The 26,377-nt window shown below is 51.6% G+C and overlaps 12 protein-coding genes across 12 annotated transcripts; 4 read left to right on the top strand and 8 right to left on the bottom strand.

Moving 5' to 3' along the window:
• Window positions 1-591: 591 nt before the first annotated feature.
• Window positions 592-1,924, bottom strand: SAM2 (S-adenosylmethionine synthetase; the record flags this gene model as incomplete). Its single annotated transcript, XM_043276723.1, has 4 exons — window positions 592-1,592; window positions 1,643-1,670; window positions 1,732-1,789; window positions 1,848-1,924. The coding sequence occupies 4 exons, from the start codon at window positions 1,922-1,924 to the stop codon at window positions 592-594; spliced, it is 1,164 nt and encodes a 387-aa protein (XP_043134673.1).
• Window positions 1,925-2,238: 314 nt separating this feature from the next.
• FET5 (putative signal sequence-binding GTPase GPN3) lies at window positions 2,239-3,114 on the top strand (the record flags this gene model as incomplete). Its single annotated transcript, XM_043276722.1, has 1 exon — window positions 2,239-3,114. One exon carries the CDS (start codon window positions 2,239-2,241, stop codon window positions 3,112-3,114), a length of 876 nt encoding a protein of 291 aa, XP_043134672.1.
• Window positions 3,115-3,496: 382 nt separating this feature from the next.
• ACHE_30136S (Apq12 family protein) lies at window positions 3,497-4,010 on the bottom strand (the record flags this gene model as incomplete). Its single annotated transcript, XM_043276721.1, has 2 exons — window positions 3,497-3,933; window positions 3,995-4,010. 2 exons carry the CDS (start codon window positions 4,008-4,010, stop codon window positions 3,497-3,499), a joined length of 453 nt encoding a protein of 150 aa, XP_043134671.1.
• A 451-nt stretch (window positions 4,011-4,461) lies between these two features.
• Window positions 4,462-7,645, bottom strand: ACHE_30135S (uncharacterized protein; the record flags this gene model as incomplete). Its single annotated transcript, XM_043276719.1, has 4 exons — window positions 4,462-4,546; window positions 4,600-6,140; window positions 6,189-7,053; window positions 7,230-7,645. The coding sequence occupies 4 exons, from the start codon at window positions 7,643-7,645 to the stop codon at window positions 4,462-4,464; spliced, it is 2,907 nt and encodes a 968-aa protein (XP_043134670.1).
• Window positions 7,646-9,049: 1,404 nt separating this feature from the next.
• On the bottom strand, window positions 9,050-10,624 carry ACHE_30134S (Zn(II)2Cys6 transcription factor; the record flags this gene model as incomplete). Its single annotated transcript, XM_043276718.1, has 2 exons — window positions 9,050-10,377; window positions 10,432-10,624. 2 exons carry the CDS (start codon window positions 10,622-10,624, stop codon window positions 9,050-9,052), a joined length of 1,521 nt encoding a protein of 506 aa, XP_043134669.1.
• Window positions 10,625-11,173: 549 nt separating this feature from the next.
• On the bottom strand, window positions 11,174-12,725 carry VMA13 (H(+)-transporting V1 sector ATPase subunit H; the record flags this gene model as incomplete). Its single annotated transcript, XM_043276717.1, has 3 exons — window positions 11,174-11,786; window positions 11,834-12,356; window positions 12,431-12,725. The coding sequence occupies 3 exons, from the start codon at window positions 12,723-12,725 to the stop codon at window positions 11,174-11,176; spliced, it is 1,431 nt and encodes a 476-aa protein (XP_043134668.1).
• A 488-nt stretch (window positions 12,726-13,213) lies between these two features.
• ACHE_30132A (M protein repeat protein) lies at window positions 13,214-15,944 on the top strand (the record flags this gene model as incomplete). Its single annotated transcript, XM_043276716.1, has 3 exons — window positions 13,214-13,397; window positions 13,464-14,956; window positions 15,012-15,944. The coding sequence occupies 3 exons, from the start codon at window positions 13,214-13,216 to the stop codon at window positions 15,942-15,944; spliced, it is 2,610 nt and encodes an 869-aa protein (XP_043134667.1).
• A 224-nt stretch (window positions 15,945-16,168) lies between these two features.
• On the bottom strand, window positions 16,169-17,168 carry ACHE_30131S (ankyrin repeat domain-containing protein; the record flags this gene model as incomplete). Its single annotated transcript, XM_043276715.1, has 6 exons — window positions 16,169-16,222; window positions 16,275-16,604; window positions 16,658-16,780; window positions 16,840-16,968; window positions 17,037-17,062; window positions 17,111-17,168. The coding sequence occupies 6 exons, from the start codon at window positions 17,166-17,168 to the stop codon at window positions 16,169-16,171; spliced, it is 720 nt and encodes a 239-aa protein (XP_043134666.1).
• Window positions 17,169-17,575: 407 nt separating this feature from the next.
• On the top strand, window positions 17,576-18,940 carry PRP46 (WD40 repeat domain-containing protein; the record flags this gene model as incomplete). Its single annotated transcript, XM_043276714.1, has 1 exon — window positions 17,576-18,940. One exon carries the CDS (start codon window positions 17,576-17,578, stop codon window positions 18,938-18,940), a length of 1,365 nt encoding a protein of 454 aa, XP_043134665.1.
• A 245-nt stretch (window positions 18,941-19,185) lies between these two features.
• Window positions 19,186-21,679, bottom strand: ORC1 (origin recognition complex subunit 1; the record flags this gene model as incomplete). The annotated part of the gene is made up of 3 exons (XM_043276713.1): window positions 19,186-20,659; window positions 20,713-20,837; window positions 20,894-21,679. 3 exons carry the CDS (start codon window positions 21,677-21,679, stop codon window positions 19,186-19,188), a joined length of 2,385 nt encoding a protein of 794 aa, XP_043134664.1.
• Window positions 21,680-22,496: 817 nt separating this feature from the next.
• On the top strand, window positions 22,497-25,269 carry ACHE_30128A (uncharacterized protein; the record flags this gene model as incomplete). Its single annotated transcript, XM_043276712.1, has 8 exons — window positions 22,497-22,517; window positions 22,590-22,920; window positions 22,973-23,015; window positions 23,069-23,201; window positions 23,250-23,483; window positions 23,548-24,137; window positions 24,208-24,498; window positions 24,549-25,269. 8 exons carry the CDS (start codon window positions 22,497-22,499, stop codon window positions 25,267-25,269), a joined length of 2,364 nt encoding a protein of 787 aa, XP_043134663.1.
• A 282-nt stretch (window positions 25,270-25,551) lies between these two features.
• Window positions 25,552-26,277, bottom strand: GIM5 (prefoldin subunit 5; the record flags this gene model as incomplete). Its single annotated transcript, XM_043276711.1, has 3 exons — window positions 25,552-25,604; window positions 25,667-26,128; window positions 26,235-26,277. 3 exons carry the CDS (start codon window positions 26,275-26,277, stop codon window positions 25,552-25,554), a joined length of 558 nt encoding a protein of 185 aa, XP_043134662.1.
• Window positions 26,278-26,377: the final 100 nt, after the last annotated feature.

Raw genomic sequence — 26,377 nt, 5'->3', positions numbered from 1 at the left:
CTTCTGCCAGGTTCCAGGGGGTTGATGTACGCAAGCTGCGGGAATAAAAGATGCAGTACTGTAGCCAATTGTTTCACTCAGACAGTCGACTTGCTGCATGAGCATACAGTATCCGTACTTCGAGTGCATCATGCCCTACTGGTCTCAATATCTACTACTGAACGCAATGCTCAATGATGCTAATGTTTAATTTAGCAGCTTCTCCCTAAGATATCTTCCACAGGCTGATATCTAACTTGTACCGCCTAGATACAGACGATGTATGCAGGAGACATGTTGAAGACAGTCGCTCCTAGAAACGCCGAAACATCCCTTCCCATCCAATGCCAGTGGTATCATGTTGAATTCATCTTCGCCAAACCCATCTCGTTGCAAAGATAACAATGCAAACAAACAAAAGAAAATGCAACTCACAAAAAACAGACAACATAAAATCCAAGACAAGGCTTTTTATATGTCTATAACCGTGCTTTGAGTTGTTGAAAACAAAGCGTAAAATATTACATCATCACATTCGTGAAAGAAAGAAAAAAAGATATTAAAAAGTACAGTTCTTTTAACGCGGCCACACTCGGATTAAGTGGCACACGCTTAGAACTTGAGAGCCTTGGGCTTCTCCCAGGAGAACTCCTGGTTGGTGAAGTGGCCGTTCTTGGCGGTCGCGGCGTAGATGGGCTTGGCAAGGTCAAGCTCCTTGACGATGACACCGGGACGCAGGTCGAAGTTGTTCCGGATGATCTGGACCAACTCCTCCGAGGTCTTGTCGGAGGTACCGTAGGTCTCAACAAAGATTGACAGAGGGTCAGCGACACCAATGGCGTACGAGAGCTGGACAAGGGCACGACGAGCGAGCTTAGCGCTGACGAGAGACTTGGCGATCCAGCGGGCAACGTAAGCGGCGGAACGGTCGACCTTGGAGTAGTCCTTGCCAGAGAAAGCACCACCACCGTGAGCACCCCAGCCACCGTAGGTATCGACGATGATCTTACGACCGGTCAGACCGGCGTCACCCTGGGGACCACCAATGACGAAGCGGCCGGAGGGCTGCAAGTGGTAGACAGTGCGGTCATCGAGGAGCTCGTTAGGGATGACCTTCTTGATGATCTTCTCCTTGAGGGTAGCACGGATCTCCTCGGTGGAGACATCGTCAGTGTGCTGGGCGGAGATGACAACAGTGTCCACACGCAAGGGCTTGACAGCACCGTTGTCGTGGGCGTACTCGATGGTGACCTGGGTCTTGGTGTCTGGGAGAACCCAGGGGATGGTACCGTCAAGACGGGCCTCCTTCATGGCGTGGTTAAGCTTGTGAGACAGCAAGATGGTCAAGGGCAGGAGCTCAGGGGTCTCGTCGGAAGCATAACCGAACATGATACCCTGGTCACCGGCACCGAGCTTCTCAAGGGCCTCATCGTAGTGAAGACCCTGAGCAATGTCAGGAGACTGCTGCTCAATAGCAACCAAGACATTGCAGGTCTTGTAGTCGAAACCCTTGTCGGAGGAATCGAAGCCAATGTCCTTGATGGCACCACGGATGATCTTCTGGTAGTCAAGGTTGGCCTTGGTGGTGATTTCACCGAAAACCATAACCATACCTGTGCTTATCAGTACATTACACGTTCCAATTGAGCGACAAACAACTTACCAGTCTTGGTGGCAGTCTCACAGGCAACCTGAAGTCGCACAGTTAATTGATTGGTCCCATGTGAGATTATTGATAGTGGTCAATCCTACCTTGGAGAGAGGGTCCTCAGCCAAGCAGGCGTCGAGAATGGCATCGGACACCTGGTCACTACTCAATGTCAGCTCAATTGCTCGTATAGAGGACAGAAGACAGGACAGCTACTCACGCCATCTTATCGGGGTGACCCTCACCCACCGACTCGGAGGTGAAGAGGAAAGTGTTCTTGGGTGCGACTGAGCCCATTGTGACTGTGAATGACCGAATATACGGAAAAGAGAGTACGGAGAGGAGAGGATGCAGGGAGAAAGGGAGTAAGACAAGCGTGGGAAAAGGAAAGAAAAAGAAGAGAGAGGGGAAGAGGAGAAAAACCAGGCGGGGAACGGGATATTCAATTAATGCGGGCCGAAAATGCACGATGGCGCGATTCCGGGCGGTGTGTATTGGCAGAAAAAGCAGGCGGCATTTTTACTTGCCGAGCTTACACGAGCTTCATAGATACGCTACGAAATCCATTCTATACGGAGTACAGCTCTTACGAAGAAAAAACAAGGAATAAAATGTCCAAGTTCGGCGCATTAGTGATGGGCCCGGCAGGTGCCGGCAAAACCACCTTCTGCAGCGCCCTAATCCAACACCTTCAAACCACCCGCCGCAGCTGCTTCTACGTCAACCTCGACCCAGCCGCCGAATCCTTCGCCTACGAGCCAGACCTAGACATTCGCGAACTCATCACCCTCGAAGATGTAATGGAGGAGCTGGAGCTGGGCCCCAACGGCGGCCTGATCTACTGCTTCGAGTTCCTACTCCAGAACCTGGATTTCCTATCAGAGGCACTGGACCCCCTCAGCGAGGAGTATTTGATCATCTTCGACATGCCGGGGCAGATCGAGCTGTATACGCATGTGCCGTTGTTGCCGTCGCTGGTGCAGTTTCTGAGCAGACAAGGGCCTTTGAATATCTCTCTTTGCGCGACGTATTTGCTCGAGAGTACGTTTGTGGTGGATAAGGCGAAATTCTTCGCGGGCACGCTGAGTGCCATGTCGGCCATGTTGATGCTGGAGATGCCGCATATCAATATCCTGAGTAAGATGGATCAGGTCAGGGATATGATTTCGCGCAAGGAGTTGAAGAGGTTTACGAATGTGGATGTGCAGTTGCTGCAGGATGGGGAGGGTGGTGAGGACGCAGCGGGTGATCCCTTGTCGAAGGATGCGTTGATGAGCGGAGGGTCGTTCCAGCAGCTGAATCGGGCGGTTGCGCAGTTGATTGATGATTTTAGTATGGTTTCGTTTTTACGGCTGGATGCGCAGGATGAGGATAGTGTTGCGGCGGTGCTAAGCCATATCGACGATGCGATTCAATACCACGAGGCGCAGGAACCGAAAGAGCCGAAGGACGAGCAGGAATTCGACCTGGAGGATGGCGATGAGTAACGTCGCCTTCCGAGATACCTGACCACCACCAATCGAGAACCGAATGTCTTATCTACGAGTTACACTCGCATCGCGCCGACACAGTCGTCGGACAGAACACGCCGCTGATACTAGTCAGCTGAAACCCAACAAACACACCGCTACCGGCCGGCGCAGGAAACCCATTCCGAAAGGGAAGATACCCATGCTATTAACAACCATGTATCTAAGATGCATCCGTTCCCATAGCATAACACATAGCAACATAATCATGACCCAGTCAAGCATATCACTCCAATACTTCCAACTCAACCAAGCGAACCACACTCCCAGTACTTCACAATCCTCCCTCTCGTAGCAATCGGCGGTTCACAGACTATACCTCCCTCACACCCCCTCAAGATCATAACTCCCTCCCAAAACCCTGCCCACCAGGCGTACTCCCATCAACCCCCCTCTCAAACTCCCTCCAAGCCCCCTTAACCACCCCAAAAGCCCTCCCAGCCTCCGTTCCCGCCCTTTCAACACCAACACTATACACCCAATACCCAACCGCAAGTATCACGCCCCAGAAAACAACCCTGAAAACCAACCACACCCAGAACAGCACCATGCGCCGTGTATAATCGAGGATCTTTAGCGAGAGGAATAATATCAGAAGCAGTAGGAAGACGGAAACGAGGTCCGGCGTTGAGGACGTCAGGAGCGAGGAGAGCGGAGATAGGATGTACGGGTCGAGGTAGGTGGTGCGGACGGTTGAGAGGTGCGTGGAGAGGACTTCGGGAGCGGTGGTTAGGTTTGTGAGGAGAGGATGTTGGGATATGAGGGGGCGGAGGTATTCTAGCATTTTGGTTGTCTGTTAGATCTGTTGGTTTGGTCTGGGAGTGGTTGGGTAGCGTACCTGGTATGAAGTCCATGTTGAGTGATGACTCTGTATTGCGTAGACGTGGTAGTTGAGTGTGATGTGGAAGATTGTCGAGAGTTTGTTTCTGACTTGTAGATATATTTGTATTTCGTTTTAGAAGGTTTTCATTATTGGGTTCTTTGTAGAATGTTGAATGTTGAATCCCGAGCAAGTACGGCAGTAATCAGCGGCAGTCGATGCAAAACAAACAAACCGCGGGAGGGACTATCGATTTCCGTCATGCATCACTACTCTACTGTACTGGTAGCTGCTCAAACCAACGAATATCGCACAATTATGATTATCTATATACAGTAGTCATCCACCGTTGCTATGTTTAATCAGGCCTGGATATCCACAGGTGGGCCTTGAATCATCAACCAAAAAAAAAATAAAAAAAAAACGCCAGACACCCAATCGTGATGGTATAAATATACAAAGCTGGTACAAGAGGGTATGATTAATTACTGACTCAGAAGAGTCTTGAACAGCTCGCGCTCGGCCAAAATTTCAGACTGGAGTTTCCGGGTTTGACGGAGGGCCTCGTCTCTGTTTTACGTTAGCGTCAATTCACGACAATAGGACTAGGAAAAGGAACATACCTGTCCGACTGCAACTCGGCCACATCAATCTGCGCCCGGTTCATCCGTCCGACCACTTCTTCCATTTCCAGGTCAGCGTTGCGTAGGAGTCGTTCGAGCTCCCGGACCCGCTTGGCTAATGTCTCCGGCTGGACGACTTCTATCAATGGAACGCCATTGCCGCTGGTGGTCTTGTCCAGACGGGGAGAACGAGTGCCAAAGAAGGGCGACTGCGGAGGTCGCGGGGAAAGGGCCGCAGGGCTGCGCGATCCGTTCTTCATGCGCTGGAGCTGGTCGTTGTGGCTGTCCTGCAACTGGCGGATCTCCTCTTCGTGCTTGGCCATCTCTTCCTCGGACAGTTGCTGCGCTGTCAGGAGCATGTCCTCCAGCGACTTGAGCTGCGATTGCAGCTCGTTGATCCGGGCAGCAGATACCTGCTGCTCCTTCTCACCTTGGCCGATGGCCTCGGCCAGACGGCGACGCAGGGAGCTGTTGGACTCCAGCTGCTTCCGCACATGAGTCGTCAGTGCTTCAGTGCGGTTGAGCGATTCTGCCAATTCGCCGGTCGCCTCCGCTGGCGACTGGGCGACAACCTGGTCACGGTCGGCCTGCAGCTGCTCATAAGCGGACTCGAGAGAGGAAGTAGTCGCGAGGACTTCGGCAAACCCGTCGCGTCCTTCAGCCGTTGCTCCCGAGTTCTGAGACAGAGAAATGTCGTGCTCCTGGAGCAACTCGCGCAATGAAGCAGTCTCCTGCTCTGCGCGGTCCAGATCCATCTTGAGACCTGCCAGACCCTTTTCGCACTGCCACTTCTGCTCCAGGGCCTCCTCGGCCCGCTGACGGAGGTAGTTGACCTCTTCTCGCAGGTTGCGGACATCACGTTCGTAACCCAGTCTACGCGGGGAGCCTGCTTCCTGTGCGCGTGCAAGCTCTATCTCCAGCATCCGGGAACGTTTTTCGTATTCCCGGGCCTGGATGGCTTGGCGCGCAAGCAAGTTCCGCAAGGTCTGGTGAAGGGCATCGCGCTGCGCTTCGACGTCATTCATGTGATCAGCCAAATTCTCACGAGTGTCACGCTCCTTGGCCGAGAACGAATTCGACCGGGAGAGCGAACTCGGCCGGGAAGGCTTGGAGTGCATGCGAGCGAGCGAGTTCGAGCGCGACATGCTGATACCCAAGCCCGAGGTCCTGCCGCGCGTGGGCCGGCCATCATCCTCTTCGGCGATTGATGCAAACCGAGTGCCTTGGAGCTGAGCCAACGAAGCGTTTTCGATCTTCAATGCCTCGATCTCTCCCATCAGACGTTCGATTTCGGACGGGTCAGCTGAGGACGATGGGGGCTTGTAGGTGCCACCTGAGATCTGCGGGATTACTTCGTCGCGGAGATGATCTCGTTCGTTTCGGAGTTGCTCCAGTTCCACCCGCATGGCGGTCAGAAGATCCTCGAAGTTGTCTTTGATCTGTCGCTCCTCGGCAAGCTTCCGGCGAGTGGTGTCCAGTGTACCTTCCAGCTCGCGGTTTCGGGAGGACAAATCTGAGAGGTCAACTCTTTCACGGCGAAGCTGTAACAGTTAGCCATTGCATGCTTTCATATCGATGGGAAAACTTACCTGCTGAACCTGGCTTTCTAAGATCTGGACATGCGATTCGGTAGCTAGTCGTTTTGACCGTTCTTCTTGCCATTTCTGTGAAAGCTCGACCTTGAGCTGTGCGCGTTCTTGCTCAGCAGACCGGCGAAACTTCTCCAGATCTTCTGAACGGCCAGAATCATGAGGATAGCGGATGGTGGAACTGGTCCCGGAGTCGGAGAAGTAGTCACTTGTGCGCCGATTTGTGGTGTCGAGTGGCATCTCAGACTGGAGTCTCTCGACGAGGTCTTCGAGCTCCATTTCGCGGCGAATGGAGCCTGCCAGTTCAGAGCTGATTTCACGCAACTCATTTTCCAGCTCGTTGACCTTGGTGTCGAGAATTGTGGCACTGCTGAGGGAACCATTGCGGACGGGTTTGGAGTTATCGAGGGGAACGGTGGTGGAAGGTGTGATGGAGAAGGATGCGCTGGGGAGAGACGGCGGCATGGGCGAAGCTAGCGGGGACCGGCCCGCGTCTGAGATTTCTGTACTTGAGGATTCAGCGCCGGGAGAGGTGGGACCCTTCCAGCCAAAGAAGGAGCTAATTTTTCTCCCGGGGGTTTTGGGCTGTTGTTTAGAGTCGAAGGAGTTGGCGGATGAGCTCCGCGCGCCAGCGGAATCTATACGGAGGGGAGGCGGGCGGCTGTTTTCAGGTGGGTGCAAGGCCATCGCGGGCTGGTCGCGGTGATGGCCTGCTGGCGGGGAGGGGAGCACGGGGATGAATGGTTCGCTGACGAGACGGCTATGGAATTGGATCCCATTCGAGAATTGTGAACCGTAGTCAACGTCGTGCTCTGTGGCCGGTGCGGAGGAAGTATTATCTGCGGAGGGACCACGATGGGGGAGTCTACCAGTACACGCCAGTCAGTAATGAGCAATTGGTCGCTAGTAAGTAGAGGTTTAGGCTAAGAAAAGAGAGGGAAAGAGAAGAATCAATATCGAAGAGCAAAAGAAGAGGCTAGAATAAAGCACGAGGCCGACAAAGCCCCGGCGGATAAAGAAAGATAGCCAAACACAACGTACCGATCCAGGTCCCTTGGCACAAGAAGGGAGTCCTCATCGACCAACGAGGAAGCGGAGGAAGCCAGCGAAGAAGGGGACGGAAGCGCCAGAGAGGGATCCTCAGCAAATGCAATTGGAGGCTGAAGTTGAGGGTATTCGCGCGGCGTTTCGCCCGGAGGTGGAGGGGGCGGCGGAGGAGCAGCAGGAGGCGCAGAAGAGGGCGTTAACGGAGCAGAGGGAGGGTGTGAGACAGAAGGAAAAGAAGAGGCTGCTGGAGTAGCAGCATTATCCGGTAAGGGTTTTCTCGAGACTGTCGTGCGATGTGGTGAGTAGTGAGAAGAGGGAGAGGAGGTTGGTGGTGAAGGAGAAGAGGGAGTGATAGTCTGGAGCGACACAACAGGAGAGGAAGGTCGCACTGGACCGTCTGGGGGAATCATTGGCAGCGCATGGATTGGCAAAGATAGTCAGCAGTCAGGAGGATGATCCGAAGTGTATTGAGTAAGTGAGTGGTAGAGTAGTAGAATGAGTGTGCCGTTGTTAGAGTTAGAAGATAAAGAGAATACCGAAAAGGAGTTGGAGACGGTCCGGAGTGTGGAGGTCTACACTATGCACTGTCCATACTTGGTCTTTCTACTACTAGAAGTACAGTATTACTGTCTGTTTGCATACACTCTATACATACAATAATATATTCTTTCTTGTATATTCATTCTACATGTACTCTGTGCTCCAACTCATTCTGCAGAGTACTGTCCTGTACAGTTCTATCGTGCCCTCAATTCGTCTCAACCGTACATTTACTACTGCCGCCGATCCGACCCACATTTCAGGGGGGCCTCCAGCATAGTAGCAAATTCACTAAACGCATACAACTGCCAAAGATAATAGTAATATTGAAACACGGTAACACCTAAAATAAAGACCTGGTAGAACTCACATTACCATGGTACAGCTAATTGACCCATGGACACACCCTACCTGTACTTGTTTACCGTACATAGTACTCCGTACTCGCACGCAAAGCACACAACAGCGCGTGCAGATCTCGGTCCCCTCCGAGCATCCCTATTAGCCCTTCAACACGGCCTGCAGACAGCTCAGGGGTCCCTGCACTGAAGCTCGGACTCGCGAGATTGATAAACGTCGTGGGGTGCTTACCCTATGGGGACGAGTACGTAGGGCACGCAAGTCTTCGCGATACGTGTATGGATTGGCTAACCGGAAGGAAATAGTATTCAGTTCCAAGACATGAAGTAATTTGTAGGATCTGTAGTGTACCTGCTTGCCCGATAAAACAAACTCAGGGGTCTGCAAGGGACTGGAGATATTGGACGGGACAAAGTACGTACTTCTGTCTATCTGGAGATTCTGCTGCGTACTTTCTACTCCGTGCAGCCCGTCTATCTATTCCCTGTCACTTCAGATAAACTCGGAAAAGCAATAGCTAATGCATGTCAGTGTGTGCTTTCACACACAGGTGTTCTGTTCACACTGTGATTCGGATTTATGTCCCGTGTCATTATTGACTGCTTGTGCTATTTCGTATTTATATGTACTCGTAAACTGGAGTGGTGGCCCTAATTTGTATATCCTAGTCTGTGCTGTACTCCGTATGGAGTAGCCACATATATTTCAAACGAATAATGGCCTAGACCAGCCCTAGGAATATATCACTGCACACAAGCCAGCGATAATAATAGAACACAAACATACATAGTAAGCCGACATATCCTATAAAACTCCAAATATACATGACCCAAATATAGACTCCAAACGACCATTCATAGCATACATAGCGCATCCTGACTCGTAATAAACGCAAACGCATGGATCAAACTAGTTCAATACGGGATAAAATCAAACCTCATTCGATCCAGATAATGACTCCAGTCTTCCTCCTCGTCCATTTGATTCGCCCAATATTGCTCTAGAAACTTCAATGACTGCAGCACGTTCGGTACACGGATCGTGTCGTGCAATAATGCGAGTAACCCTCGTACCTTTTCCCGATCCTCCCCTCGTGCTTCGCATCCAGCGATAAATAGTGGTGTTGTGAGCATTACCCATGGACTTAAACCAGACGACGGTCCGATTACTTCTGTGCACTCAAGAATCCGTTTGACGGACGCCTGCACGGCGGGTGACGAGGTCGGGGTTTTGCGTAGGCGACGGTGGATCTGGATCAATGCGCTGTGTTGGAATGCTTCATTGCAGAGGATGAATTCTCGAATGCATTCCGCAGACAGCCCTTCCACTATCCCGGGGTAGAATGTGGGTACTGTCCCAGCTTCCCGGTCCATAAGTTGGTGTACCGAAGATTCCAGAGCCGATGCTTCGTTCTGGATACTGGCTTCTTCACTCCCATCTTGGAGACTCCGGTTCTGATGCCGTCGCCAAGCAGCTGCACCGATCCCGCGGAATATCGCAGACAAATGCACCGTAAACCCCCAGTAATCATCCAGATAATCCGGCGAAGAACCCTCAGGCTGCGCCGCAGGCAACTCAGCCCGATCAGTAACACCCCCAATCGGCGGCCCATTCCCCGTCAACGCCGTAAGCGAGACAATCGACCGATACCACCGATCCAAATACCACCGGAACCCCTCTGCCTTCCCGCCTCCGCCTCCCTGCCGTCCCGCCGCAGTCGTCCCCATCAACGCCCTTGCCCCCTCAATATGCGCCCGCCACGAGTTTGGATGAATAGCCCCTGAGTGAATCTCCGCGAGACACAGCGTCCGGGCCGTCGCAAGGAGCGCATCCGAACCCCGCGTGCTGGGGTTCTGCAGTTCGTTTCGGAAATGTTCGAGGCTGAGGGCCATGAAGCGTGCGATTTCGGGTGCTGACTTGACCGTTTCTGATCGATTGTTTACTGCCTGCAGATGGATTGCGGAGAGGGCTGTTGTTGCGTATAGGAGGGACGGCGTTTGGAGGGCCATTGGGATGAGCATTTTGCAGATATCTGTTTGCATTCCGGAGTGGCAGGCGGTGATTTGTGAGGCATCGTGGATGAAGTGGTGGAGAAGGGATTTCTGTTCGGAGGATAGCGACGAGAAGGGATCGACCGGTCGTGTTAGGAGGTTATTTGTGGGAGAGGTGGGCGATGGCACGATAGCGTTTGCGTTGCTGGCGTTGGCGGTGGTGGTATATATGAATTCCCCGGGGGAGTACTCTGTCAGGCGTCAGCACTTATCCCTCTATACTACCGCGGTAAAGGAGTACAAACCAAACTTCTGCATTCCATCCCCCACACACGCCCCAAACCTCGATCGCGAAAATGCCCGTCCTCCCCATTGCAGCTGCATCGCATACCGACACTGCGCACCCGCCGTCTGACATCGACCGCAGACTGGCCTCTGCTCGTCACATTTTTGACGTCGCGCCTTACATCTTTTGCATCCCGTGAACGATCGAGACATAGGTAGTCCGTAGCCTCCTCCGTCCTCTTATTGTATTGTTGATGTAGTTTGCGGGGATTTTTCTCGGGGGAACTGCAGATCGGAGGTTGCGGACTTTAGAAATTGTTCGGAGGGCGCGGTGTTGAGATAACGAGCGTAGATTTCGATATATCAAGGACAGTAATAGGATAAATGATACTGTTGACAATCTTGAATGAGAGACTGAAAAGGAAGAAAAGATGAGAAAGTCAATCGTCCGGGTGCCGAGGAAATGGCTTGGAGAATGGTTCGCTTCTCCTCTCGGTGGCGGAACTGAAATAGAACCGATTGGCAGTGACTCTGGATCTACTGTTGGAGGACAGAGTATTGGATATCCATTGAAGGTATGCTCTAACATACGTAGAGTGGCTAACTAGAAAGAAAAAAAACCTTGTCCTATCCACAAATACACAGGTCAAAATAAGCAAAGGCAGAGTACGCTGGACAACCCATAATAAATGCAACCAAAGAATAGTATTCATTCAAATCACACGCATAACAAACCCAGAGCACAGACAGAAAGCAAAGACATTAGTTATCAAAGGTATAACGGAGCCATTCCCCGACGGCTCGCAGACTCTCCCACCGTACCGATTCATCTTTGTCGGCCATCAACTCCATCACGCGAGTCTTGAGGCCCAGCCTCTCAAGCTGGTTCCGTCGCTCTGGCAGCACCTTCACCAATTGGCCCACGTCGTTACACCCAATCGCCAGCACTTGCTTGTCGTTGTCCCAGGGCTTGGCAAGGATCTCAGCAAGCTTCTTGGGATAGGCACCGTTGCTCTCGTCCAAGATCCGACGCGCATTGTCTCTCCAGAATGTGGGGTTGCGATGCGGTGGCGACCAGCGGAGATGGCTCGATTGCAACTCGGCTGCGTATTGATCGAATGTGGTCTGCGTCTTGGTGTACTCATCGAGCATGCTGGACAGCGACTTGAGGTCCTCGAGGAGATCCTCGTCGGTCAAGTGGCGGCCAGAGAGGTTAGTCAGGAGGGCGGGTAGGCGGACAAACGCTGCGACGGGAAGCAGGGTGGTTTGGTTCTCGGAGAGGAGGTTGTGAAGGGTTGCCAGAAGAAGTCGCGTTGTCTTTTCCTTGGGCGACACTCGCAATAGTTGTGTGTAGAGTTGAATGAATTCATGGTCGCTGCATTCGTCAGCACTGAATGTGTTCTTGCCACGGAAGATACATACGATTGAAGATCGTCGCCAACCAGTTCAGCTTCGAAACTCAGTTGCCACAAGACTAGCAACACGCGGTACAGAAGCTGAATCCCAACACCACCAGCAAGACCTGGCTCAATGGCCCGTACACTGCTGCCACCAACCGTGCTTGATCCATTGTCTTTTGCTCCTGCGGCGGCACGGAGGATCTCAACCAATGGCTCCACGGTATCCTTTCTCTGGTTCCAGAAGAGCTCTCTTGCCCTTGCTGTTCGAAGCAATGCAGAGTATTCCTGGACTCCAATGTCTTGCAGTCCGCTATCTTGATTCCGGGCCAGGGTGGAGAGATAAGCGTAGAGCTGAGGAAGCGCCTCGTCATCTCTGGCAGCGGGTTTCGATGACGATACTAAACTTGTAGACACAAGGTTCGTCAGGAAGGTCGAGGTGAGTAGCGGAATGGGATCTTCCGCGTTTGTAGAATGACGGAGGAGAGGGAGGAATGGCTTGTAGGGGTCGGCGTGCGCAATCAGCGCAGAAGCGAGTGACGGGGCATCTGCGATAAAGAACCTTTGTCTCAGTATCCATCCTCCATGGTAATCAAGCAATTCATCAATCCAATGACCATACCGTTAATCAAGTCCACCGCCAACACCAGGATGTACTGTACAATATCGGTTCTCTTGGACGCCGAGTCCAGGACACTCTTCTCATCTCCACCCCCAGAGAGCAAGCTGACATATCCCTGAAGATCTCCATCAACGGTCTGGCGTCGTTGCTCTTTGCGAACCTTGTCCACGGCCTTGATCTTCTTCAGGTGGTCATCGGTGATGTTACCAGCTCGGACAGCTCCTTCCCATGGGATAGGACGGGCGCGGATGTTGTTCTGCAGGGAACTGAGGTACGTTGGCGGTTCCAGCGACATTTTTGATACGGTTCCTTTTCCGGACAGTCAGGTTGTACTGTTGAGATTGGGGAGTACTCCTTAGCGAGCAACGGAGGAGTGACAGTTACCCTGACATGAAGGAACGTTCAGTTGTCCGCCGTCGGCCCAGTCCCCACGCCAAGAGATGAGCCTCCCGGAGTGGAAACGCGCAAGCCTGGCCGAATATTCCTCTTGACTATTACACGCACGCTCTCTAGACCTATCCTGGAATGGCTAATCCTGTTTATTTCGTTCGTTTTCTCTGAATTACGGTCGGCGCTCTTGTTGTTTCACACCCTCGTTTCTCTTACGAGTCTGCCTTGTCCCGCACGGTGACGACAAGCCCGCATAATTCGAATCTCCAACTACTGCCTTGGATGAGATGAAAACAGACGCTTTGCTGCTGACAAGGTAGCTGGACTTTTCAATTCGCAGAGAAGAAGACACCATTACAAAGGGATAATCAGACAAAGCGATACAAATACACCATGGCGCAGAACTCACAAGGCCCCAAGCCGAAATGGAAAGTCGGCTCGTTTCTACAACAGGCCGTGGCCGGCGTAGAGTCCAAATTGGATCTGATACTGGCCGAGGAGGAAGAACAGAAACAATTACAGCAGATGCAATCCAAGAACGTTGCTGCGAAAGCCCAGGGACAACAGAATGGAGGAGGTATGGCGCTTCATGCCAGTCAGATTTCTGCCGCATCGCATGGCTAATTGTGGTATCTCATGGTAGTCTCACGAAGCTCATCTAGCGCGCGCAAAAATGACCGTCTCCAGGAACGCCTTGCTCGTGCTATGGTCAACAAATCCAATACGCCCGGGAACCGCACCTCTCAGTCTTCCGCCAGCGCAGCCTCATCCCCAGCCGCCAGTCCTAGACCGAGTACCGATGTGCGTCCAAATGCGGACATTGATTCTGGTCGGGCTTCCCCGGCGGTAGATGTGGAGGAACAATCCAAGAGCTCTTCTCAGGTGGAGACTTCGTCGATTGTGCCAAAACCGGGTAGAAGCAGCGAAGAGCCCGCCTTATCGTCGCAAGATGCGAAAGAAGTCGCCGCATCAGCTGCGGATGAGCCTGCGACAACAGAAATCGAGGAGTCGACAAATACCAGGCCGTCTATTGATGAATCTGCTAAGCCGGAAAGCGATGAGTCTCAAGGTGCCCATGCGTCCAGGGAAACAGGCCGAAGCGCTACAGAAAGCTCTCTGGAGCCACCAAAGCAAGGATATAGTGGTGATGAAACTACAATTGCACAATTACAGGCCGAGCACAAGGCTGCTGAATCCCAATGGCAGGAGGAGACGCATGGATATATCGAACGGATAGATGCCCTACAATCCAAACTCAAATATCTGGCAAAGGATGCCGCAGAGTCTGCCAAACAGGCAGCGGCATCTGCTGAATCAGGAAGCGTCGAGAAACAGCTTCGAGAGAAAGATGAGAAAATCGCGCTATTGCTTGAAGAAGGGCAAAAGCTCTCAAAGTCGGAAATGGATCATAGAACGGCGCTGAAGAAGCTTCGACAGCAACTTATCGAGACTTCTAAGAGCCAGACGGAAGCAAGAAAGAAGACAGAAAAGCTGGAAACAGAGCTGTCTAATGCGGAAGCTAGGGCCCAGCGTGCTGAGGCAGCCGAGAAGAGGGCCAACGACTCACTGGCATCTCATACGAAAGCGTCTCGGGATCTGGAGGCCGTCAAGTCCGAACGAAATGCACTAAACGAGACCATTCAAGAAATGAAGGGACAGCTTGCGCGAGCCGTTGCCCGTGCCGAGACTGCTGAATCCAAGGCACAGTCAGACGCTCTTGAGCAGGAGAAATGGCGAAGAAGCCAGCTGGAGGAAGAGCTCACAAACGCCAAGACTGAGCATGACCTAAACGAAGAGAAGCTAAATAGAGAGATCAACGATCTCAAGGAGAAGGTCGAGCAAGAGAAAGGAAGGGCAAGGATGCTCGAAACCGAACTTAAAGGCGAACAGTCAGTCCTGGAAAGCAAGATGGAGAGCCTTCGCACCAAGGCGGAAGAAGCTTCATCTGGAGCTGCAGGGGAATCGCAGGCCAAGTTATTACGGCAAATCGAAACCTTGCAGACGCAGTATGCCATCGCCAGTGAGAATTGGCAAACACTTGAGGGATCATTACTGTCGAGATTAGCGAATTTGGAGAAGGAGCGTGATGATGTCGCGCAGCGAGAGAGTGAGCTGCGAAGAAAGGTCCGGGAAGTGGTAAGTACGGCCATCATTTTCTGTACCTGGATCTATATGCTGATTTTGTCTGCAGAATCTCAAAGCGAAGAAGGCGGACGAGGAACTTGAAAACGCCAAAGAAGCAGCGCACGACCTGGATAACAAGCTCGAAGAGCGCACCTTAGAAATGCAGAAGCTGGAACAGAAGCTCCAGAAAGCCTCTGATGACCTTAACACAGCACAGAAAGACTTCACCGAACAAAAGAAAGCATACGAAGCTACATGGACACAGAAACTCGAAGACGAGCGCGCAAGATGGCGCGAGCAAATCATCCCCCCTGCACCAGCTTTCCAATCTCCCCGAAACGAATCACCCGTGACATTCAACCGCAAAGCAATGACCCTCGATCCTCCAGGCTCCTTCTCAGACTCCCGACCTACCAGTCGTCGCTCCTCCGTGATGCCCTTCGCATCACCAGACATTGGCACCCCCCCACGACAGAACTCATTCCCCGCTTCGACGCAGGGCGTCTTCTCTCCGCCGGTTGCTGGCAGTCTACAAAACCAACCGATCACAGAAATGCCATCTATCCACTTGGATCCGGACGAGATGAGCGGTTTCGGCACGCCATCTGCGTACGGGGGCCAATCCCGCGGAATAAACGATATAATCTCCGAATCGACTGTCGGAGCCGGACCATCCGTCCAACTAGTGGAACGCATGAGTGCCGCCGTTCGTCGGCTAGAAAGCGAGCGCGCCGCATCAAAGGACGAACTTGCCCGGATTACCTCCCAGCGTGACGAGGCCCGGAAGCAGGTGGTTGATTTGATGCGGGAGACTGATCAGAAGAAGGCCACTGATGCTCGTGTCCAGGAGCTGGAGGCTCAAATGGAGGAATTGGACCAGCGGTATCTGACTACGCTGGAGATGCTTGGGGAGAAGAGTGAGCAGGTGGAGGAGTTGCAGGCTGATATTGCCGATCTTAAAAAGATATATCGGGAGTTGGTTGACAGTACGATGAAGTGAGGAAGCTTATACTGGTTTTCCTTTTCACTATAGCTTTCCGGGGCTTAATTCCGACTATACGATGGCATGTGTTGATGTACAAATGTAGAGCGTACTTTAGTTTCTTATCAAAATTTTATAATCGAACATTTGAAACGTGGATTTTGTGGTTTTGGGTATCTAAACAGTTTTTTCCCTAGCAGCTTTATAGCTTGCGCTTTTATTCTTCGTACAGATCAGACCGGTCAAGGAAGTTCAACACCCTCCTTCTCAGCCGTCTGTAAAATATACTGCCGCACCTGTTGCGTATTAGCCTCCCATTCTAACAAGAACAGGCTAGGAAGAACTCACCTTCTGATCAGGAACCAAATCAATCGCCAACCGCCCCTCCGAATCCCTCTTATCAGCCTCTGCCCCAGCCTTAAGCAAGAAAACAGCCGCATCCCCATGCCCCTCCGCAACCACATGATGCAACGCCGTCAAACCATCCATATCCGTCGCGTTAACAGGACTCTTCCCTTCCTCGAGGAGCATCTTCATGATGGGTACTGAGCCGACGGCCGCGGCGCGGTGGAGGGGGAGTTGGCCACGCTTGTCTTTGACTCTGGCGCTGCATTTGTTGGCGAGAAGGAGACGGACAGTTGTGATGTTGATTTTGGAGGTTGCGAAGTGGAGGGCGTTCTGCGGGTTGCTTGTTAGCTGTGGTTGTATGGAGGAAAATGGTTGCGATGTACCTGGCCAGATGTGCTTTTGACGTTCACGTCGGCTTCTTTCTGTAATAGTAGCTCGATGATGGGGTCTCCTTCGGAGTCTCGCAGGCTAGCTGCGATCATGAGTGGTGTCCAGCCAGAACCATCCTGTCCGAGCCGTAAGCATTTAAATTACTAAGTAGTCTCAGAGAAAAGATGGTGACTACCTCAACGTCAGGGTCGAAGTTCTTCTGAGATACTAGCAACTCTACGACAGGAAGCCGGTTATATGACACGGCCCAGTGGATGGGAAGACGGTCATCATCATCTTTCGTTCTTGCGAGCTTGGGGTTAGCCTGAGCAAAGTCAGCATCTGCATATCAATCGAGCTCGATGGCGATGTCTAAATATGCGGGGAGCTTACGCTCAAGAGCGACTCAACCGCTTGCACTGCGAACAGTTAACATTTCGAATCAGTCACTATTTGGGATTACACACCATTCCCCTCCCTGGCTGCTTCGTGTATAGCGAACTTGTCCTTGCGATCCGACTCCATCTTGCTGGTTGATTGTCTAGCGATAAGAGAGCTCCGTGGAGTTGATTGGAGGGGAAGCTATCGACACCTGACTAGCGGCCTTGTTGCCTCAGGTGTCTTATTCCTCCGCATAGCAAAGCTTCGACTTCATCAAGTGAAGACTCAGCATCAACGCGCCGACTCGACACGATTGTCACCACCACGTTCCTATTCCTTTATTTCGCTGGGCTTATAATTCTATCGACCCGAATGCGGTGAAGTGGTATTTGAGATCTCTGTCTTTTTTTTAATCAATCCTTTCGCGCAGGGTTTGAGTGGCGCGACACGCCTACCTGTCTAGCAACGCCCGGTCGATCGAATAACGGCAATTGACCCTACTCCGTCTCCTGACATCTTAATTAGATACCTCGAATCTTTTATTAACGAAAATGGACATTGTACCCCCGAACACGACGGCGGACGAAGCCGTTCGCACCTCCGCAAAGAGAACCGCCGAACTTTTCGGCTCCGACTACCTCATGGTCACGCCCTCCGTCGCAGGCGGCTCGATCGGCACTTCATATCGCAGAAAAGCAGAATACAACGATGTAAAAGAGCTGCCACCAGCTCTAGCCGAAAAGCAAGCCAAAGCTGCCGCCGCCGGGCGAGCTAAGCGTCCCAAGACGACAGCACAAGCACAAGCACCCGTGGATGGAAGCGGCGCGTCGATGTCCCTTGTGAAGAAGGCACCCGGCCCGACTGCTGGTGGAGTTGGTGGTGAGGATATGCCGAAGAGTTTGATTCAGAGGCCGTCGGCGACGAAACAGCAGAAGCCGGATTGGCATGCGCCGTGGAAGTTGATGCGTGTGATATCGGGACATCTGGGATGGGTGCGGAGTTTGGCGGTGGAGCCGAATAATGAGTGGTTTGCTAGTGGTGCTGGTGATCGGACGATTAAGATTTGGAATCTCGCAACGGGGCAGTTGCGGTTGACGCTTACGGGGCATATTTCGACTGTTAGAGGGTTGGCGGTGTCACCTCGACATCCGTATCTGTTCTCGTGTGGTGAGGATAAGATGGTTAAGTGCTGGGATCTGGAAACGAATAAGGTTATCCGTCACTACCACGGCCACTTAAGTGGTGTATACACTCTTGCTTTGCATCCCCGTCTCGACCTCTTGGTCACCGGTGGCCGGGATGGTGTCGCCAGAGTCTGGGACATGCGCACACGAAGCAACATCCACGTCCTCACAGGCCACAAGGGCACCGTCGCCGACATCAAATGTCAAGAAGCCGACCCACAAATCATTTCAGGCTCCCTGGACTCAACCGTCCGACTATGGGACCTCGCCGCAGGCAAATCAATGGGCGTCCTAACCCATCACAAGAAGGGCGTCCGCAGCCTCACCACCCACCCAACGGAATTCACTTTCGCCAGCGCCAGCACAGGAAGCATCAAGCAATGGAAATGCCCCGAAGCCGCCTTCATGCAAAACTTCGAGGGCCAAAATGCCGTCATCAACTCCCTCGCCGTCAACGAGGACAATGTGCTCTTCTCCGGCGGCGACAATGGCTCCATGTCCTTCTGGGACTGGAAGACTGGTTACCGGTTCCAGTCTATTGATACCATGGCACAGCCTGGTTCGTTGGATGCGGAGTCTGGTATTATGGCGTCGACTTTTGATAAGACGGGGCTGCGGTTGATTACTGGTGAGGCGGATAAGACTATTAAGGTGTGGAAGCAGGATGAGGAGGCGACGCCGGAGACACATCCTGTTACTTGGGCTCCCACGCTGGGCAGGCAGAGGTATTAGTTGTCTGTTCGGGATGGATCGGTTATACCCCTGAGTCATGATTGGTTTGTTAGACTTAAAGAGATTTACTTACGCACTATATGGAGTTCAGCGTTTTTCTGTATTTTATTGACAATGGTATCGGGCTGTTTTGGGTTCGAAAATAAGTCTAATACACATCACCTGCGTCCATTTTGCAATACCAAGCCTAGTAAAACAGGGTATCATTACACAGTGATCTAGCTCCATATAATACACTAACGCATCTAATCACTCCCCAACCCCAACCCCTTGGCCTCCACATCCTCCCGAAACGCAGCCCTAACATCCTCCGGCGCAACTCTTAACCTCACCTTACTACTCCTATCCCCCCGATTCGGAATAAGACTACTCCCCAATGCCCCCCTGGATCCAGCACTATTCTCCAGCGCCAGAATACCCGAATTCATAAGCTCCATCGCAGCGAACCCCATAGCCTTCACACGCGCGCCGCTGCCACCGGAGCCACCGAGGAGGAACTCGCGGATACCAACGCCTGCTGCACCGGCGACTGCGACAGCAGCATCGGCGATGCGTTTGGCTTCGTCGAGGATGTCGCCGAAGGTGGATTCGGAGATGCCGGTGCGTTTTACGCGGGCGAGGAGCGCGGCGAGGAAGAGTTTTGCGGAGAGGGGGAGGGTGCGGAGGGATTGTTGGAGGGGAGTGGAGGTTGCTTCTTGGATGGCGTGTTTTATGGTTGCGATAGTGACGCGGCCGGGTGTGTTTTTAGTGGGCGGTTTTTCTGGTTCAGGCTTTGGGGGTGCGAGTTGGCGTTTGTTGGCTCTTGCGGGGGTTTTGCTGGGTGTTGGGGGGAGGAATTCGGTGTCGTCGTCTATGGCAGGTTTATTTTCTTTGGCAGTTGCGCTATCGTAGGCTTGTTCTGCGATTTCAACGGCTCGTCGGCAGATGTCTAATGCGCGTCGGGCGTCACCGCTGACAGCTGCTACTTTCCGGCTTGCGAATTGGATGGCGTCTGGGTCGACGATGTTTCCTGGTACGTTGCTTAGACGTGTAGTGATGATTTCCATTAGGTCGTTATGCTTGTATCCCGGGAATGTGATACGAGTCAAACCCAGACGACTGGAGATTTTGTTGCTCAGTGTACGTTCGGGCAGGTCCATGGTGTTGGCGACGGCCAGGACGATGAGGCGTGAGTGTCGGAGGGCAGGCCAATTGAAGAAGTTGTACATCACTGATTGGTTCTTCGTAACCAGCTGATCAAGTTCGTCCATGAGGACGACGCACGAGACTCGTCGAGGGGATGGATGCGATAGTTCTCTCTCAAGAAGGTCAAGCGCATGCGACGGAGATACCCGGTCGCCCTTCAGAGCCTCCCAAAGTAAAGAGTAGGACTGATGAGGATCGGTAACCTTCATTCCGTTGATCTCGACAAATATAAAGTCGTCCATCTCCTCTGCAAGCACGGCTGTGTTGAGCTGTGCGACAACCTCGCGGACAGTTGCTGTCTTTCCGGTACCCGGTGTACCTGAGATGTAGATACATGTGCCCGTGCCTTCCATAATTGCGGCACTGAGATGGTTGTAGACGGTATCGAATTCGTTCTTTCGGCAGGGTAGCGATTCAGGGACGGTGGAAACGTGGAGGACGTTGCGTGCTTGACGATACGGAGAGGCGAAATGCGTAGGCGCAAGGACACGCGTACCAAGAGGGGTGAATTCGAGGGGCTTTTTGACGACGATTCTGAAGAATTGTCAGCTTTCGCACACAGGATACTAGACAATGACTGTTCGTACCGTTTGTTACTGGGTGTGGTTAAGGTCTTATGCCGTCGCGACTGCGGTGTGGCACCAATAGCCGTTTTCTGTCTCTTTCTCGGAGTGGCAGGCTCAAAATCGCCGTCGTCTTTCGTATCAATGTACTGATTGCGCTGCTGTTAGTACTAACATTACTCAACGGACCTGTAACAGAACTCACATCATCATCGACCGTCTTACGCTTTTTGGCCGCCTTCAATCCATCCTTGATCATGTCGATGAGATCGAAAATTCTATCCTCCCGATATACATCTTCCCATTTGAATTCATCTGTATATCTTCCCTGCAACTGATTGACACCTCGTCGACAGATTATACACTTGTTGTAGTCTGCCAATGCCTCTTTCCCCTTAGGAGCCGCGCCGTTCGGATACTTGGCGTAAAAGACCTCCTTGGACATTACCGTAGCTTTCCCATTAATCGACGTCAATGGATTACTATTGAAATCCGCCGTCAAGTATTGTTCATTCGGCAATGCGTCCGTTCTCCTCTTGTTCTTGGTCGACATGAACTCGTCCGGCGAGGCAAACCACATAATGTTGGCTGACTTGACCATCTCCTCCTCGTCATCGTCTTCTTCCTCGGTAAATTGTGTGATAATCCCGACCCAGTCCTTCCCAGGCTCTGGAGACTTCAGTAACACAACCTGTCCCAATCTGCATTCAAATGTGCCCATTCGTGCGCCGACAATCTTGGGTCCTTTTTTCGCAGCCGGCCGTGCAGAACGTCTTCGAGATGGCGTCGCCTCAACATTTTCTTCGTTGTTATTGTGCTCGTCATGGTTCATCTCGTATACCCACTCCCATGGAAGGTCCTCGTCACCGAGTTCGTCGTCGGAGTCCTCTCGGACCAAACCGCCCTTGGTCATCCATTTCTGGGCTCGTTCTTCGGCAATGCGTCTGCGTGATTGCCGGTCAGCGCTCCCCACTGCAGGCTCCGGCGACATTTTCGTTTGGATAGTCGATAAGAAATTGAACCGGTGCAATGGAGAGTGGTCGGAGTTGAGGACGCAAAGAAAAAAGAGGCGCGTTCCGGAAGACGCGTTGTCCACTTTGGGTCCCGATCGGGTTAGCGTATTCTGGGGATGATCGACCAATCAGGATGTAGAATTGGATTTATGGTGTTTTGTATAGTAGTGCTTCGAGAGCACTCCATGTGTTATTTTGCTGGAACTAATACTATAAGGAAATAAGTCAATTAGAATACAATTGATATTTAATCTTATACCTCAGGCAATGGACGCATTGACTGGCCACTGGATAGCAAACAATCTTTCTTTGTGAAGGCAGATTGGCTGCAATTAGCCAGAAGAATTCCTCTACTATTGCTTAAAATCAATCAAAATCAGTGAATGTTTGCTTTCATATACTGCTGTAGATGAATGTAAAGAGCTCCTTCTTTCTGAGCGCTGTCAGATGGTCTGGTTTCTCAACCTCTCCATCTCTCCCACCTTCCTACTTTTCTCTCCTCAACTTCCCTTTTCCTTCCCAATAACCCCTCATCTTTTGTAATTTAGCCCCAATAACTCCTTACTATCGTTGCAGCACTTCTTACTGTTCTATTCTCTGAGAGAAACAGTATATCTTCGACTGTCGCTCTCTTCCTTCTCGCACCGTCTTGCTCTATCACTTTTCTCTTGGCTCTAGCAAACAATGCTCTCTGGCCAGTTTCCATTCACGCAGTGACAACCTCAGTTCGAACAATGGAGTAGGTTTAAAGAGATTTATTTCTCTGGATCTTATAATTGCTGATATTCTTCAGCCATGAAGCTTCCGGTGCCCAAGGTAAGGATCAATCATTCACAGCGTCACACGACCTATTCCTGTTCTTGGCTAACAATTACAAAAGAGTGGCAGCTACCAGGCTACGGCCGAGGAACGTCAACTACACCTGGATCGTCCAAACAGAGAACGATCCAAGCTCCAGCAACCCTTTCCAAGAGTCCCGTAAACAGTCAGAAGCCCGCCACCGGACATTCTCAACGCCTTGTGTCTAGTCCCACTCCTACGGCCAAAGGACCAACCCCGAATAGTCGTGGATATGGTCGAGGGGGTTTTCGAGGAAGGGGACGTGGGAACTGCAACATTGGACGTGGTAATTCTAGCGCCGCAGCATCTCGTAATATCAACAATCTCTTCAAAGATTCTCCTGCGAAGGCCGAGTGGAGGGCTGGCCAGGAAGCTAACGGTTAGCAGAGCTATATTTATTTGGTTGATGTTGAGCTAACGCAATGGGGAAGGATTTATCAAGCTGCCGACTTCCTGGGGATCATTCAAATATGAGTGAGTAAACGCCCATTGCTTCAGTATTAGTCAAAGAGCTAATACGTATCTAGCTTTTTTGCTGCAGCAAAGAGTACACTCATTGCAAGAAAGACCGCTGCCCCTACTGGACGATACGAGGTTTTCGAGGATATTGCCCAAAAAACAGGTGCCTTTGTGAACCCACCATCGTCGTATACCCAGCAGGTAAGCAATTCAAACGGTCAAACACAGCAGCTGCTGACAGTGGGACAGGCACTCTACATATGGGGAGATCCGGCTCAGGTGGCGTCCGCAAAAGAAATACTGTATAAGCTCGTTGGGCAATGCAAGAACGTCTGGTCCACCAAGAAGAACAAAATTGAATGGACCAAGATTTACGCTCATTCTAATATGAAAGAGGCAGATATGGACTTGAAGGAGAGACGGGAAACGATACTCAAGCAGCTAAGAAAAGTCCCGGATTTGCCATCGGCTTTCCCTGAGCAGGTGAGTACTTTCTAACGGGCTTGTCATATATGATATGGAAGTGCTAAACGGATTGCTTATTTAGTTGCTCTTTCTGTGGCCAAAAGACGGACCGCCTCTCAATGAATGTCTTGGATCGCATCTCGAAGCTCTTGATGTTATTCGGGCAAAGTTTGGCTGTCACTTGTTCATCCCGAAAGAGCTCCCCGATTGCGTTTGTGCCCTTGGCCAGAGCCATGATGTTATGAGACAGATCGCCCATCGGCTCCGCACCAAATGGAGCGAGATAATAGCGAGCAGCAACATCAAATCCAGAATTCTGCTCGTTGAACCTCCTGGACCGAGTTCCATGGGGAGACAGATCGTGGTTCAGAATAACAATCAGTTTGCCAAAGCTTTCTTGCATGGCGATAGCAAAAAGGGGATGGGTTTGGATCAATGGGCTGACCGGGCTGCTTTAATAAAATCGAAGAATAACGACCGCATTCTCAGTGCCATCGAAAAGTCTCTACGTGGCGTTGCGTTTGTTCGTGGACATCTTCGCATGCGCGTCAATATCGGTTCGTTTGTGCTGGATGAATATCGCCGCCCAAAGGACGACAAGCCGTCGTACGCGTTCGAAGAGTTCAGGGAGATGTTGATGCATGAGCAGACAAAAGGCCGTTTGGTACCCGGGTATGGAAACTTCACTATCTTTTTTTTTCCCGCTGCAAATGCATTGCTAACCTGATTTACCGATATATAGGCTGAGGACTAATCAAGATGAGCTCCTCGCAAGTTGCTTCCAAGCCACTGCTCTCCTCGAGTCATACGAAAGCGAAACTCGCGCGCTGGAACGTGCGGATCCTGCGTTTTCCGTAAACTTCGAATTCCTGGGATCCAACAATGACCTCCTCCGCTTGGAGGCGGAATTTGCTAGATGCCCTGGCGCGCAAGAATATGAGGTAACCCAACGACGATGGCTCAGACCTCGCAGCGGTGGCCAAACAATCGATAAGCGATCGCCTCTCCAGATTGCTGTTGTCGACTTTGAACGGTACGTTATTTAAGTTGCTTCGAAACGAACTGAAACTAAATTATTAGCAGGTCCGACTGGCAACTAGAGATTAAAAGCCTGGATTTTCAAGAAGCATCCTTAATCGACTCAGCGTTGAGATCCTTTTCTCACTCTATCAATTTTCGGCGTACTGAGAACATGAACGACATTTCGGCGCCGCCACAGAGGAAGGTTATATTTCCCGCAACAGCTCCGGTGTCGAGATTCGTGGAGAAAACAGCGATTCGTTACCGACTGATGGGAACGAAGTATACGTTTGAGATCGCGAGATACGATGAGTACAGTCGCACTCTCATTCCTGCATTCCCGGGACAGGATCCACCAACTATCGTTGGTTCAATTTCGGAAAAGCCATCTACCTCCTGGGGCGCGTCCGTATTCGACCCCAATTGGGACAATCTGCTAGGACAGCACGCGAACCTGCCTGTCGGTCATTCGGCTCGGTACAGTCCCAATTTGGACACCTTCTTCCCACCCTACTTCCCACCCCAAGAGCAGTCGGGGTCAGGAGAAAAGCATACTGGTTTCTGGAACTTCGTCAGCTTGGTGCAGCAGGCCGCTGAGCTTCTTAGTCCGGCACGGCCCTTGTCGCCGGTGGTGCCCAAGGCGGGCGCCAGTAAGCCTAGCCCTAAAAGCCAGGCAAGCTCAGGTGACAAGAAAGACGAGACTACTTCAAACAATTCTTCGCCCAATATTGACGCAAAAGGTCTTACTGGAATGATTAATGCCGATCTTGGTACTCTGTTCTGAATGAAGCCAACTTCAATGCACATGGGTGTTGCTTGGTTTATCACGAGTTTACGAGCATGATGGCCCTGATCCAACGTCACCTTTTTTTTTTTTTTGTTACTTCATTTTCACTTTTCGTTATAATTTTCTTATTGCAATTTGGGATTTTATCAGGGGCGGTTATCTAACTGAGATACGTTGCCAGCAAGCATTCGTTTTGGTAGTTCATGTTTTCTGTTTCTTTCTCTTTTCTTTTCTTTTCATTCATTGAGATTTATACTGTACATCGTAAAAAAAAAAACTTTATCCAGTGTTTGCCGGGGTGGCCTCACCACTGAGAACCTTCTGCCTTAGGACTAGAATCAAAGTTAGTTGATATGTACTCCGATGGCCGGGACCTAAGCACCTTGACACTCACCATCCTCAATAGCCCTCAATTGCACGTCCTTTCCTTGCACCACCTTAGCCAAATCTTTCAGATTGTTCTCCAAACCCTTAATCTTGGTATTATAGAACTCAGTCGCCTTTGCCGTAGTCTGTCCACAAGTCAGCCATACCAAATCAACCCGCAAAGCACACGAGTGAAACCCCACCTTCTCAACATAAAACCCTGTCCCGACATCAACAAGTACTTTCTCCCGATCCGCCAATTTCCCCTTAACATACAACGAACTTGTCAACGGCACCAGAATCTCATCCTTCCCATCTGTCCCCTTTCGCTGCGACCCCTTGACGCCATCGTTGATCGAGCGCACGCAGTCTTGGAACTTGGTCTGCGCGGCGCGGAGCTTCGTGTGCGAGGTTGTTAGGTGTTCGAGTTCGGTGGTTAGGCGGGATTGCAGGGCGCGGAGCTGTGGGACGGAGAGGGAGGAGACGTTTACTGTTGGGTTGGTTGTTAGTATCTGTTCTGTTCGAGGAGGGCGGCCCTCAGGGGTAGAATGGGCGGTATGTATGGTGTTCTGGGGCCATGGGTTGGTTATGCGTACTTGCGCCTGGGGGAGCTCCGTCGTTGGATGCGGGGGCGCTCATTTTTGTCTGAGGGTGTGGTGGTTCTCAGATTGAATGGTATTCTTTGGACGGTTGGGTAAGAGGGGCAATTGTGTATCCGGGATATTAATCCACCCAGAGA

The sequence above is a fragment of the Aspergillus chevalieri genome, chromosome 3, assembly GCF_016861735.1.
Source record: "Aspergillus chevalieri M1 DNA, chromosome 3, nearly complete sequence".
NCBI classification, from domain to species: domain Eukaryota; kingdom Fungi; phylum Ascomycota; class Eurotiomycetes; order Eurotiales; family Aspergillaceae; genus Aspergillus; species Aspergillus chevalieri.
This window is presented reverse-complemented; position numbering and strand designations above follow the sequence as displayed.